The 14253-nt window shown below is 40.8% G+C and overlaps 5 protein-coding genes across 5 annotated transcripts; 3 read left to right on the forward strand and 2 right to left on the reverse strand.

Moving 5' to 3' along the window:
* The first annotated feature begins 1 nt into the window (after position 1).
* LOC146684268 (uncharacterized) lies at positions 2-1833 on the forward strand. Its single transcript, XM_085443583.1, has 2 exons — positions 2-689; positions 810-1833. The coding sequence occupies exons 1-2, from the start codon at positions 513-515 to the stop codon at positions 1401-1403; spliced, it is 771 nt and encodes a 256-aa protein (XP_085299709.1). The 5' UTR covers positions 2-512; the 3' UTR covers positions 1404-1833.
* Positions 1834-2401: 568 nt separating this feature from the next.
* On the reverse strand, positions 2402-6161 carry LOC146684269 (uncharacterized). The gene has a single exon (XM_085443581.1). It carries the CDS (start codon positions 5221-5223, stop codon positions 2947-2949), a length of 2277 nt encoding a protein of 758 aa, XP_085299707.1. The 5' UTR covers positions 5224-6161; the 3' UTR covers positions 2402-2946.
* Positions 6162-6170: 9 nt separating this feature from the next.
* Positions 6171-8010, forward strand: LOC146684270 (uncharacterized). Its single transcript, XM_085443584.1, has 2 exons — positions 6171-6748; positions 6869-8010. The coding sequence occupies exons 1-2, from the start codon at positions 6572-6574 to the stop codon at positions 7460-7462; spliced, it is 771 nt and encodes a 256-aa protein (XP_085299710.1). The 5' UTR covers positions 6171-6571; the 3' UTR covers positions 7463-8010.
* A 237-nt stretch (positions 8011-8247) lies between these two features.
* On the reverse strand, positions 8248-11081 carry LOC146684271 (uncharacterized). The gene has a single exon (XM_085443579.1). It carries the CDS (start codon positions 11067-11069, stop codon positions 8793-8795), a length of 2277 nt encoding a protein of 758 aa, XP_085299705.1. The 5' UTR covers positions 11070-11081; the 3' UTR covers positions 8248-8792.
* Positions 11082-12417: 1336 nt separating this feature from the next.
* Positions 12418-13833, forward strand: LOC146684272 (uncharacterized). Its single transcript, XM_085443585.1, has 2 exons — positions 12418-12594; positions 12715-13833. Exons 1-2 carry the CDS (start codon positions 12418-12420, stop codon positions 13306-13308), a joined length of 771 nt encoding a protein of 256 aa, XP_085299711.1. The 3' UTR covers positions 13309-13833.
* Positions 13834-14253: the final 420 nt, after the last annotated feature.

The raw sequence follows: 14253 nt of genomic DNA on the forward strand, positions 1-14253 counted from the left end.
TTTTAATATTTCATGTCATTCTATAATGATCATAGCGTATGCAGAGATGACACATATTTGTCCATTTTAATATTCAGCTGAGCATGAATGGAATGTCAGAGTGGTGTCTGACAGTATATATGTATGTTATTATAATGAACACAGTGTATATATGTATGAATGTTTGATTCAAAGATAAGATTAGACATTTAAAATAAATGAATAACAAACAAAAATCTAGCAGGTTGAGCACTGTGTGAAGCAGGAAACATTCAAGCAGATGAAAAATATATTAAATGAAAATACTGAGCTTATCGTTGATCAGCTTGGATTGTGTAGATCACAAATCTTTTGGTCTGAATCTTTTTTTATTTAATTCTTATAATATCCATCGTGACTCTCTTTTTCATCAGTGGAACTCTGTCCCAATCTGCTCCACCACCGGAAGATTCTCCGCTGTCCACGATGTCTTCACTGTGGATGCCATGTTTGTGTCTTATCTATCGTAGGTCCTGCAGGGAAATGGTGTGACTATGTCTCTCATCATACCGTCCCTCATTGGACTTGATAAAACCTTGGAGAATTGTGTCACCAACTACACCCACTTCTGCAAGGCCCTGCGCACAGGCCTCTACACACACTTCCAGCCAGTGATTCACCAGAAGGACATGATACTAGCTGCTGTGCTGGATCCTAGGATCAAACTGCAGGTACCAAATTAGGCCAGAAGCATAGTGGACTTCTGTAGATTTATATTTAATTGAATATGCGTGTTGAGTAGATATAGGAAAAAAATGTGTGTACATTTAAAACAACCATTTTTTTTGCAGCCGTTTTCTGATGACAACCAGGATGAACAGAATGATTTCCTAACACCTCCGTCAAAATCTGAGGCTCGCAGCATTGTTGAGTCCACATTAGAAAACATGGAAGCCTCAACTTTTCCTACTGTTGAGGCAGAGAAAGATCAGACAGGCAGTGGGCTGGAGCACGATGTGAAAGAAGAAAGCCAGACAGATGGCGTGATGGACACTTGTGCTGGCAGCTCAGACAACAACTGTCCTGAAATCAGTGAAAACGACCTCAAGAGGAAGTCCATCTTCAACTTCCTTCAGCCTCCTGCAAAGACTCTAAAGATGTCAGAGTTCGACGTGTACCTGTCTGAACCGCTGTGGGAAAGCAACTCTACTCTTCAGTACTGGAAATGTGCTTCTCGATTCCCGAAGCTCCAAGGCCTCGCCAAGAAGCTGCTGGCGGTGCCCGCCACATCTGGAGGTTTTGACCGTTTCAGTCCGATGGCTGCGTGCATTGTGAAAGCAAAAAGGAACCGCTTGCCACCTCACCCCACAGAGAGACTGCTACTATACAAAAACTCTGTAAAAGTGAAGACTGTTAAAAAGCCCAGTCGGGCTGCTAAACACTGATGGATAACAGCTGAGTGTGGCAGAGGTTTCACAGCATTAAACAGAAACTCTGCCTCTACTTTTAAAAACTGTGCCATACGCTAAGAAGGAGGGTGAACTGCTAATACCTCTTATATTGTAGCAAATGAATCAGCTGACTCTTTCTTCCTAGAACGCATTTGCTGGTCTGCATTAAAAAAACAAAACAACAAGTCCTGTGTTACAGCTGGTTTCATCAGTTTGTTAAAGGGACGCATTCTGGTCAATGATCCTCACAGCTTCATCCTCACAGAGCCCATTTAATAATGGGCTCTGCAGAGGAGCTAAAGAAGAGTCCAGCATGTTGCTCTGACTGTGTAACTCCTAAAGGTACAGTAACGGCAACATTGCCTAGTGACTGATCAGGCCAGCTACAACTACACATGTTTCTTTTCCAAATATTTATTTATAAGTGACTTATGTATGTATGTATGTATGTATATATATGTATATATTGTACTATTCTTAGTCAGCGTATTGTCTGTCTTGTCTTAATGTTGGTTTAAAATGGAGCACTGTAGCAAAAAATAATTTCCCCCAGGGATCAATAAAGTATTCTGATTCTGATTCTGATTCTGATTTCTGTTTCTCATATAAACCATCTCAGTGACTTCAGCAGAGATATTTTGTTAGTCAGGGTAAATACAAGGATTAGCTACCGAACATGTGCTTTTGCTCAATGTCTGACTGCGAGTGACTGAGAATGTGTTTACTTTAAAAAATGAAATATGTATTTGGCCACAGTAACTAAAGGTTCGCTAACTAAAAACTAACTAAAATGTAGCTTTAAAAATAGCTGAGAACAGCCTATTTTAATAACCTCACTCCACTTCCTGCCACTGTACAAAAATGAAGCCAAAATTCCCTTTTCATGGGGACTGCCATCACTTTGTATTTTTGAAGCCAGTGTGTGCGTAGTAGTGAATAAAAGCAGATCAAAAGTACTCAAATACAACCACTTGTACACATCAAAAGAAAAATTCAGTTCACATCAATTTTATTTGTGCCAATTTTAAAACTTTAGGGTAACATCCCTACAATAACGCAGAGATTGTAGGGATGTTAACTTGCAATATTATATAATATTGCAAGTTAACATCCCTACAATAATGCAGAGAAAACCCAACAATCCGAAGATCCCCTATGAGCAAGCACTTGGCGACAGTGGGAAGGAAAAACTCCCTTTTAATAGGAAGAAACCTTCAGTAGAACCAGGCTCAGTGAGGGGCGGCCATCTACCTCGACCGGTTGGGGGTGATGAAGCGACATAGATGAAATGCATGTCACTTCCTCACACATGCAGAGATGTCCTTATTGTCTTACATTTATGATGTTATAGCAAATACAGCCTCTCCTGGGTTACGGATGTAATATACCCTCAGGATGGGCGGGTATTAAATTTTTTTCTGATATTGTCTCTTTGTGATTTATTTTGACTTTGGAAACAAAGAAATAGATATTTTTTAACCAGCTTAAAAGCTGATTATTTCTTTGGGGTCAGTGTGAGAACTGGTAGGAGGATTTTTTAGATGTGGTTGGGTTTGGCTGAAGGCCGGCGCTTGAGTAGTTTTGCACCAGGATTGTATACTCTACGTAGAGTTGACTGGGAAGTAAGTTCAGGTGAATGGGGATGAAACATTTCTTCTTCTGCCTTGGGAGTAACAGTGGACTTGAGGTTGAGTGAGCTCCTAGACTCAGACTGCTTCTTTGAGTTGTCTACAGTTTTAGACCGGGCCCTAGTGGAAATAGGAGGTAGCAGGCCATGCACTGCTTTTAGCTTACTGTCATATGTGGTAAGCTTGTTACCCTTTTTACCCTTAAGGTCTCTAATTTCTTTCTGTTGTTCTTTCAGCTCATTGTCGCCTTTGGATGGAAAGTATTCCGCATTACTCAGGTCAAATCTCACCTTTTTCCGGGCTATTTGTTCATCCCCATCCTTTCTTTGCTGCTCTGGGGAGGCTTTTTTCTCGACTTGCACAGTGCGGCCGAGCGTGTCATAAAGTCCCTTCAGCTGTTGCAGCAGATCGTCATTTTCTTTTTTCTGTACTGCATTCTTTTGTCGTTGAATGCCAATGTCAGTTTCCAGTTCTTCTATTACTTGCTCAAGCTTAAATACTGTGTGTTTGGACTTTGTCAGAGCTTTCTCAACCTCTTCTTTGTCCTCCACAGTTTGCGTCAACTTTGACTTCACTGTGAAGAGGTTGTCATTTGCAGAGCTAAGCTGTTTCTCGTGTTCTTTCTTTTGTTCTGCCTGCTGCAGTTTGATAATGTCCAGCTCAGTCTTTACAGCATTATAGCTGGTCTTAGCATTGGCAAGGTCTACGTTTGTCTCTTGGAGTTCTTGAGCCTTTTCTTTGATTTTATTCTGAAGTGTCTTTATAGTGTCTCTAGCTGTATAGAGTTCGTTCTCAGTGCAGAACTTTGTCTCAGAAAGGAGCACTTTATCAGACCTAAGATTTTCACGTCTCTTTATCTCCAGTTCCAGATCGTTTTCTGCTTTGCTAAGAGCAGTTTTCAGACGGGCTATGTTATTTTCTTGGGATGAAATTTTCTTCCCAGACTCCTGCGTCTCATTTTCAAATATAATTATTTGCTTAGTTTTAACCTCAAGGCAGTTTTCCAGACGGTCGATAGTAAAACGTTGCCTTGCCAGCTCCTTTATCTGACTTTCAGATTCCAGGACTTTAGCTTTTAACTCTTTCCTCAACGTTATGTTGTTACATTCCTTCTCCCTAAGACGTACTTTCAGTTCATCATTTTTCTTTGTCAGTTGGTTTTTCTCGTCTATTGCCCAGCGCTTTCCCGCTTTATACTCCTCATTTTGTCTTTGACACTTTTTAAGTTCAGCCTGTAGTTTCTCTTTTTCTTCTTCCACACTTTTAACTTTCTGTTGACGGCAGTACACCTCCCCAGGTAGTGTAAGAAGCTCGTCTATCCTTCTTTCAAGGAAGTCATTACGATGAATGTACTTCTCATTGTTCTGAATCTCAGTCTGAAGCTGCTCATTTTGTTTCTGCAGTTCTTTAAGTGTTTCATTTTTTTCCTCAGTCGTCTTGCTTAGCTTCATCTTGAGTTCTTGTTTTTCCTGCTCATTTTTGATTTTAAGGACAACCAGAGATTCCACCTCCTTTTCTTTCTTGTCCCGCATCGTTTTTTCAGTGGCACACTTATTTTCAAGGTGTTTGATTGCCTTATGAAGAGCCCGAATTTTTGCCTCATATTTGTTTGTGAGATCTACATTCTGTGACTCTGCGGACCTTAGCTGGGATTTGGTTTCCAGCAAAACATTTTCCATTTTTTCCATCTTTTCATCTTTGGATTCCTCTGTCATCTTCACAACCAGTTCCTGTTCTTCTTTCAAAGATGCCTCAAGACTTGAAATCTTACAATTCTTTTCATCGATTTCCTCAAGCTGAAGTTTTTCAGCTTGTTTGTAATTTTCTATCTCATATCTGAGCACCTGCATTTCTTTGGACTCCTCTTTCATCTTCGCAACCAGTTCCTGCTCTTCTTTCAAAGATGCCTCAAGACTTGAAATCTTACAATTCTTTTCATCGATTTCCTCCAACTGAAGCTTTTCAGCTTGTTTGTACTTTTCTATCTCATATCTGAGCACCTGCATTTCTTTGGACTCCTCTTTCATCTTTGCAACCAGTCCCTGCTCTTCTTTCAAAGATGCCTCAAGACTTGAAATCCTACAATTCTTTTCTTGGATTTCCTCAAGCTGAAGTTTTTCAGCTTGTTTGTAATTTTCTATCTCATTTCTGAGCATCTGCATATCAAAGTAGCTTAGGGAGCTCATTTTGAAATGAATGTATTTAGTTTAGTTTATACGACGTGTTATTCTGTGTTTGAAAAATGATCTACTCAATGAGACAAAGTGTTCGCAAGTGGAAACTGTTAGTTCAGAACTATAGCGATCTATGGGTTCAAGGTATGTACTCGAGGGATATTTATAGGCTCTGACTCCGCCCCCAGAACTGTCTTCAAAGGAGTTCAAGTGACGTTATCGCCGAACGTCGTGACATTCAAAGGACAGTCTATTATGATGTCATTTTGTACCAGAATGGGTTCAATTTGATATTGTGTCTTTGCAAGTTTGTTCAACTTGCATTGCGATTTCTTTTTTTAGCAGACTTTAGCGATCCTTCTACTTGGGCTGTCTTCAAGTTTAAGGTATCTGTCGTTTCCCACCGTATCCCGCCCCGATCGATCCATTTATGTACGAGCCCATCCGCCCCCGGATCCGTTCATCGGGGCTCATCGCTACTGTTGTAGTCACTTGTCCGGAGCTAACAACAGCTGTTGAGCTGACTATTAAGCTAACATTATGCCCGCTAGTGTTACGTGTCCTACAAGTCACACTTTTTCTGTGATAAACAGTTGAATTAAATTCTTACAGCGTATGAGAGGTTGGCAGCGTCAAAACATTAGCAATAGGTGACAATAACGAGTGCTGGAGGATTTATTTAGTTATTTATTTAGATCCATTTCTTCAGTATAAGAAGCCATACTATCAGAACACCGCAATACAGATACAACTAATAGGCTACTTATTCTGCAGAAAAACTTTCACCATTTGTGCTTAAGAGTATATGAATTTATATGACTACTGCTTATGTTGAAGATTAAGCTCAGTTTTAATATTTCATGTCATTCTATAATGATCATAGCGTATGCAGAGATGACACATATTTGTCCATTTTAATATTCAGCTGAGCATGAATGGAATGTCAGAGCGGTGTCTGACAGTATATATGTATGTTATTATAATGAACACAGTGTATATATGTATGAATGTTTGATTCAAAGATAAGATTAGACATTTAAAATAAATGAATAACAAACAAAAATCTAGCAGGTTGAGCACTGTGTGAAGCAGGAAACATTCAAGCAGATGAAAAATATATTAAATGAAAATACTGAGCTTATCGTTGATCAGCTTGGATTGTGTAGATCACAAATCTTTTGGTCTGAATCTTTTTTTATTTAATTCTTATAATATCCATCGTGACTCTCTTTTTCATCAGTGGAACTCTGTCCCAGTCTGCTCCACCACCGGGAGATTCTCCGCTGTCCACGATGTCTTCACTGTGGATGCCATGTTTGTGTCTTATCTATCGTAGGTCCTGCAGGGAAATGGTGTGACTATGTCTCTCATCATACCGTCCCTCATTGGACTTGATAAAACCTTGGAGAATTGTGTCACCAACTACACCCACTTCTGCAAGGCCCTGCGCACAGGCCTCTACACACACTTCCAGCCAGTGATTCACCAGAAGGACATGATACTAGCTGCTGTGCTGGATCCTAGGATCAAACTGCAGGTACCAAATTAGGCCAGAAGCATAGCGGACTTCTGTAGATTTATATTTAATTGAATATGCGTGTTGAGTAGATAAAGGAAAAAAATGTGTGTACATTTAAAACAACCATTTTTTTTGCAGCCGTTTTCTGATGACAACCAGGATGAACAGAATGATTTCCTAACACCTCCGTCAAAATCTGAGGCTCGCAGCATTGTTGAGTCCACATTAGAAAACATGGAAGCCTCAACTTTTCCTACTGTTGAGGCAGAGAAAGATCAGACAGGCAGTGGGCTGGAGCACGATGTGAAAGAAGAAAGCCAGACAGATGGCGTGATGGACACTTGTGCTGGCAGCTCAGACAACAACTGTCCTGAAATCAGTGAAAACGACCTCAAGAGGAAGTCCATCTTCAACTTCCTTCAGCCGCCTGCAAAGACTCTAAAGATGTCAGAGTTCGACGTGTACCTGTCTGAACCGCTGTGGGAAAGCAACTCTACTCTTCAGTACTGGAAATGTGCTTCTCGATTCCCGAAGCTCCAAGGCCTCGCCAAGAAGCTGCTGGCGGTGCCCGCCACATCTGGAGGTTTTGACCGTTTCAGTCCGATGGCTGCGTGCATTGTGAAAGCAAAAAGGAACCGCTTGCCACCTCACACTACAGAGAGACTGCTACTATACAAAAACTCTGTAAAAGTGAAGACTGTTAAAAAGCCCAGTCGGGCTGCTAAACACTGATGGATAACAGCTGAGTGTGGCAGAGGTTTCACAGCATTAAACAGAAACTCTGCCTCTACTTTTAAAAACTGTGCCATACGCTAAGAAGGAGGGTGAACTGCTAATACCTCTTATATTGTAGCAAATGAATCAGCTGACTCTTTCTTCCTAGAACGCATTTGCTGGTCTGCATTAAAAAAACAAAACAACAAGTCCTGTGTTACAGCTGGTTTCATCAGTTTGTTAAAGGGACGCATTCTGGTCAATGATCCTCACAGCTTCATCCTCACAGAGCCCATTTAATAATGGGCTCTGCAGAGGAGCTAAAGAAGAGTCCAGCATGTTGCTCTGACTGTGTAACTCCTAAAGGTACAGTAACGGCAACATTGCCTAGTGACTGATCAGGCCAGTAACATTTCTGTTTCTCATATAAACCATCTCAGTGACTTCAGCAGAGATATTTTGTTAGTCAGGGTAAATACAAGGATTAGCTAGGATTAGCTCAATGTCTGACTGCGAGTGACTGAGAATGTGTTTACTTTAAAAAATGAAATATGTATTTGGCCACAGTAACTAAAGGTTTGCTAACTAAAAACTAACTAAAATGTAGCTTTAAAAATAGCTGAGAACAGCCTATTTTAATAACCTCACTCCACTTCCTGCCACTGTACAAAAATGAAGCCAAAATTCCCTTTTCATGGGGACTGCCATCACTTTGTATTTTTGAAGCCAGTGTGTGCGTAGTAGTGAATAAAAGCAGATCAAAAGTACTCAAATACAACCACTTGTACACATCAAAAGAAAAATTCAGTTCACATCAATTTTATTTGTGCCAATTTTAAAACTTTAGGGTAACATCCCTACAATAACGCAGAGATTGTAGGGATGTTAACTTGCAATATTATATAATATTGCAAGTTAACATCCCTACAATAATGCAGAGAAAACCCAACAATCCGAAGATCCCCTATGAGCAAGCACTTGGCGACAGTGGGAAGGAAAAACTCCCTTTTAATAGGAAGAAACCTTCAGTAGAACCAGGCTCGGTGAGGGGCGGCCATCTACCTCGACCGGTTGGGGGTGATGAAGCGACATAGATGAAATGCATGTCACTTCCTCACACATGCAGAGATGTCCTTATTGTCTTACATTTATGATGTTATAGCAAATACAGCCTCTCCTGGGTTACGGATGTAATATACCCTCAGGATGGGCGGGTATTAAATTTTTTTCTGATATTGTCTCTTTGTGATTTATTTTGACTTTGGAAACAAAGAAATAGATATTTTTTAACCAGCTTAAAAGCTGATTATTTCTTTGGGGTCAGTGTGAGAACTGGTAGGAGGATTTTTTAGATGTGGTTGGGTTTGGCTGAAGGCCGGCGCTTGAGTAGTTTTGCACCAGGATTGTATACTCTACGTAGAGTTGACTGGGAAATAAGTTCAGGTGAATGGGGATGAAACATTTCTTCTTCTGCCTTGGGAGTAACAGTGGACTTGAGGTTGAGTGAGCTCCTAGACTCAGACTGCTTCTTTGAGTTGTCTACAGTTTTAGACCGGGCCCTAGTGGAAATAGGAGGTAGCAGGCCATGCACTGCTTTTAGCTTACTGTCATATGTGGTAAGCTTGTTACCCTTTTTACCCTTAAGGTCTCTAATTTCTTTCTGTTGTTCTTTCAGCTCATTGTCGCCTTTGGATGGAAAGTATTCCACATTACTCAGGTCAAATCTCACCTTTTTCCGGGCTATTTGTTCATCCCCATCCTTTCTTTGCTGCTCTGGGGAGGCTTTTTTCTCGACTTGCACAGTGCGGCCGAGCGTGTCATAAAGTCCCTTCAGCTGTTGCAGCAGATCGTCATTTTCTTTTTTCTGTACTGCATTCTTTTGTCGTTGAATGCCAATGTCAGTTTCCAGTTCTTCTATTACTTGCTCAAGCTTAAATACTGTGTGTTTGGACTTTGTCAGAGCTTTCTCAACCTCTTCTTTGTCCTCCACAGTTTGCGTCAACTTTGACTTCACTGTGAAGAGGTTGTCATTTGCAGAGCTAAGCTGTTTCTTGTGTTCTTTCTTTTGTTCTGCCTGCTGCAGTTTGATAATGTCCAGCTCAGTCTTTACAGCATTATAGCTGGTCTTAGCATTGGCAAGGTCTACGTTTGTCTCTTGGAGTTCTTGAGCCTTTTCTTTGATTTTATTCTGAAGTGTCTTTATAGTGTCTCTAGCTGTATAGAGTTCGTTCTCAATGCAGAACTTTGTCTCAGAAAGGAGCACTTTATCAGACCTAAGATTTTCACGTCTCTTTATCTCCAGTTCCAGATCGTTTTCTGCTTTGCTAAGAGCAGTTTTCAGACGGGCTATGTTATTTTCTTGGGATGAAATTTTCTTCCCAGACTCCTGCGTCTCATTTTCAAATATAATTATTTGCTTAGTTTTAACCTCAAGGCAGTTTTCCAGACGGTCGATAGTAAAACGTTGCCTTGCCAGCTCCTTTATCTGACTTTCAGATTCCAGGACTTTAGCTTTTAACTCTTTCCTCAACGTTATGTTGTTACATTCCTTCTCCCTAAGACGTACTTTCAGTTCATCATTTTTCTTTGTCAGTTGGTTTTTCTCGTCTATTGCCCAGCGCTTTCCCGCTTTATACTCCTCATTTTGTCTTTGACACTTTTTAAGTTCAGCCTGTAGTTTCTCTTTTTCTTCTTCCACACTTTTAACTTTCTGTTGACGGCAGTACACCTCCCCAGGTAGTGTAAGAAGCTCGTCTATCCTTCTTTCAAGGAAGTCATTACGATGAATGTACTTCTCATTGTTCTGAATCTCAGTCTGAAGCTGCTCATTTTGTTTCTGCAGTTCTTTAAGTGTTTCATTTTTTTCCTCAGTCGTCTTGCTTAGCTTCATCTTGAGTTCTTGTTTTTCCTGCTCATTTTTGATTTTAAGGACAACCAGAGATTCCACCTCCTTTTCTTTCTTGTCCCGCATCGTTTTTTCAGTGGCACACTTATTTTCAAGGTGTTTGATTGCCTTATGAAGAGCCCGAATTTTTGCCTCATATTTGTTTGTGAGATCTACATTCTGTGACTCTGCGGACCTTAGCTGGGATTTGGTTTCCAGCAAAACATTTTCCATTTTTTCCATCTTTTCATCTTTGGATTCCTCTGTCATCTTCGCAACCAGTTCCTGTTCTTCTTTCAAAGATGCCTCAAGACTTGAAATCTTACAATTCTTTTCATCGATTTCCTCAAGCTGACGTTTTTCAGCTTGTTTGTAATTTTCTATCTCATATCTGAGCACCTGCATTTCTTTGGACTCCTCTTTCATCTTCGCAACCAGTCCCTGCTCTTCTTTCAAAGATGCCTCAAGACTTGAAATCCTACAATTCTTTTCTTGGATTTCCTCAAGCTGAAGTTTTTCAGCTTGTTTGTACTTTTCTATCTCATATCTGAGCACCTGCATTTCTTTGGACTCCTCTTTCATCTTTGCAACCAGTCCCTGCTCTTCTTTCAAAGATGCCTCAAGACTTGAAATCCTACAATTCTTTTCTTGGATTTCCTCAAGCTGAAGTTTTTCAGCTTGTTTGTAATTTTCTATCTCATTTCTGAGCATCTGCATATCAAAGTAGCTTAGGGAGCTCATTTTGAAATGAATGTATTTAGTTTAGTTTATACGACGTGTTATTCTGTGTTTGAAAAATGATCTACTCAATGAGACAAAGTGTTCGCAAGTGGAAACTGTTAGTTCAGAACTATAGCGATCTATGGGTTCAAGGTATGTACTCGAGGGATATTTATAGGCTCTGACTCCGCCCCCAGAACTGTCTTCAAAGGAGTTCAAGTGACGTTATCGCCGAACGTCGTGACATTCAAAGGACAGTCTATTATGATGTCATTTTGTACCAGAATGGGTTCAATTTGATATTGTGTCTTTGCAAGTTTGTTCAACTTGCATTGCGATTTCTTTTTTTAGCAGACTTTAGCGATCCTTCTACTTGGGCTGTCTTCAAGTTTAAGGTATCTGTCGTTTCCCACCGTATCCCGCCCCGATCGATCCATTTATGTACGAGCCCATCCGCCCCCGGATCCGTTCATCGGGGCTCATCGCTACTGTTGTAGTCACTTGTCCGGAGCTAACAACAGCTGTTGAGCTGACTATTAAGCTAACATTATGCCCGCTAGTGTTACGTGTCCTACAAGTCACACTTTTTCTGTGATAAACAGTTGAATTAAATTCTTACAGCGTATGAGAGGTTGGCAGCGTCAAAACATTAGCAATAGGTGACAATAACGAGTGCTGGAGGATTTATTTAGTTATTTATTTAGATCCATTTCTTCAGTATAAGAAGCCATACTATCAGAACACCGCAATACAGATACAACTAATAGGCTACTTATTCTGCAGAAAAACTTTCACCATTTGTGCTTAAGAGTATATGAATTTATATGACTACTGCTTATGTTGAAGATTAAGCTCAGTTTTAATATTTCATGTCATTCTATAATGATCATAGCGTATGCAGAGATGACACATATTTGTCCATTTTAATATTCAGCTGAGCATGAATGGAATGTCAGAGTGGTGTCTGACAGTATATATGTATGTTATTATAATGAACACAGTGTATATATGTATGAATGTTTGATTCAAAGATAAGATTAGACATTTAAAATAAATGAATAACAAACAAAAATCTAGCAGGTTGAGCACTGTGTGAAGCAGGAAACATTCAAGCAGATGAAAAATATATTAAATGAAAATACTGAGCTTATCGTTGATCAGCTTGGATTGTGTAGATCACAAATCTTTTGGTCTGAATCTTTTTTTATTTAATTTTTATAATATCCATCGTGACTCTCTTTTTCATCAGTGGAACTCTGTCCCAGTCTGCTCCACCACCGGGAGATTCTCCGCTGTCCACGATGTCTTCACTGTGGATGCCATGTTTGTGTCTTATCTATCGTAGGTCCTGCAGGGAAATGGTGTGACTATGTCTCTCATCATACCGTCCCTCATTGGACTTGATAAAACCTTGGAGAATTGTGTCACCAACTACACCCACTTCTGCAAGGCCCTGCGCACAGGCCTCTACACACACTTCCAGCCAGTGATTCACCAGAAGGACATGATACTAGCTGCTGTGCTGGATCCTAGGATCAAACTGCAGGTACCAAATTAGGCCAGAAGCATAGCGGACTTCTGTAGATTTATATTTAATTGAATATGCGTGTTGAGTAGATATAGGAAAAAAATGTGTGTACATTTAAAACAACCATTTTTTTTGCAGCCGTTTTCTGATGACAACCAGGATGAACAGAATGATTTCCTAACACCTCCGTCAAAATCTGAGGCTCGCAGCATTGTTGAGTCCACATTAGAAAACATGGAAGCCTCAACATTTCCTACTGTTGAGGCAGAGAAAGATCAGACAGGCAGTGGGCTGGAGCACGATGTGAAAGAAGAAAGCCAGACAGATGGCGTGATGGACACTTGTGCTGGCAGCTCAGACAACAACTGTCCTGAAATCAGTGAAAACGACCTCAAGAGGAAGTCCATCTTCAACTTCCTTCAGCCGCCTGCAAAGACTCTAAAGATGTCAGAGTTCGACGTGTACCTGTCTGAACCGCTGTGGGAAAGCAACTCTACTCTTCAGTACTGGAAATGTGCTTCTCGATTCCCGAAGCTCCAAGGCCTCGCCAAGAAGCTGCTGGCGGTGCCCGCCACATCTGGAGGTTTTGACCGTTTCAGTCTGATGGCTGCGTGCATTGTGAAAGCAAAAAGGAACCGCTTGCCACCTCACACCACAGAGAGACTGCTACTATACAAAAACTCTGTAAAAGTGAAGACTGTTAAAAAGCCCAGTCGGGCTGCTAAACACTGATGGATAACAGCTGAGTGTGGCAGAGCTTGCACAGCATTAAACAGAAACTCTGCCTCTACTTTTAAAAACTGTGCCATACGCTAAGAAGGAGGGTGAACTGCTAATACCTCTTATATTGTAGCAAATGAATCAGCTGACTCTTTCTTCCTAGAACGCATTTGCTGGTCTGCATTAAAAAAACAAAACAACAAGTCCTGTGTTACAGCTGGTTTCATCAGTTTGTTAAAAGGACGCATTCTGGTCAATGATCCTCACAGCTTCATACCTGCAGCAGCGATAGAGATGCACACTGTCTCTGCGTGCTGTACGGTGCTGCTCAGAGTTGTACTTTGTCCCTTCCACACATGATTCAAGTCAGAGCTCTCTACTGGATTGGGAAATGGCAAATTAGAAATGGAGTCGGTGAATGAATGGCATCTGATTCACTTCAAACCAAAATGAGTTCAGCTTGTATCGTTCTTTTGCAGAATTTCATGTTTTCTGACTGCAACTTTTGTTAAGACAGTAATAAAATGTCAAATCAGAGGTTGAATGCTTATTTATTTCCACTATGCACTGATAAATGAGATATTTGCTGCCAAACGTGATGGAACAGTAGATCTTTATATTGAATTTGGCTATTCAGTCCCTCCACCCCAAAAGTCATTTATATTTTATAGTCAAATGAGAAATCCACTGTACATTTCTTTCAGGCATTACAGTTTTGTGTCATGGTCCCTGTGCCCTGCTGGTCAATCCTCTATTGGGCAATATGTTTGTGGTTTGTTTTCTCTCTCACTCTCTCTCTCTCGCCACGGCGATGCTCACTGCGGGCTCCCGCTGCTGGCCCACACACCTGCTCATCACCACACCGGCCGCTGATCCCAGCTGATTACTGCACTACTTAGATGGCGAGTCTGCACTAGTCTTCGCTGGATCGTTGAACTATCAGCGTCAGTCAAACTT

The sequence above is a fragment of the Copadichromis virginalis genome, linkage group LG20 (genome assembly GCF_057382275.1).
Source record: "Copadichromis virginalis isolate Kocher_CV1m ecotype Utaka linkage group LG20, C_Virginalis_male_GT1.1, whole genome shotgun sequence".
Taxonomy (NCBI): domain Eukaryota; kingdom Metazoa; phylum Chordata; class Actinopteri; order Cichliformes; family Cichlidae; genus Copadichromis; species Copadichromis virginalis.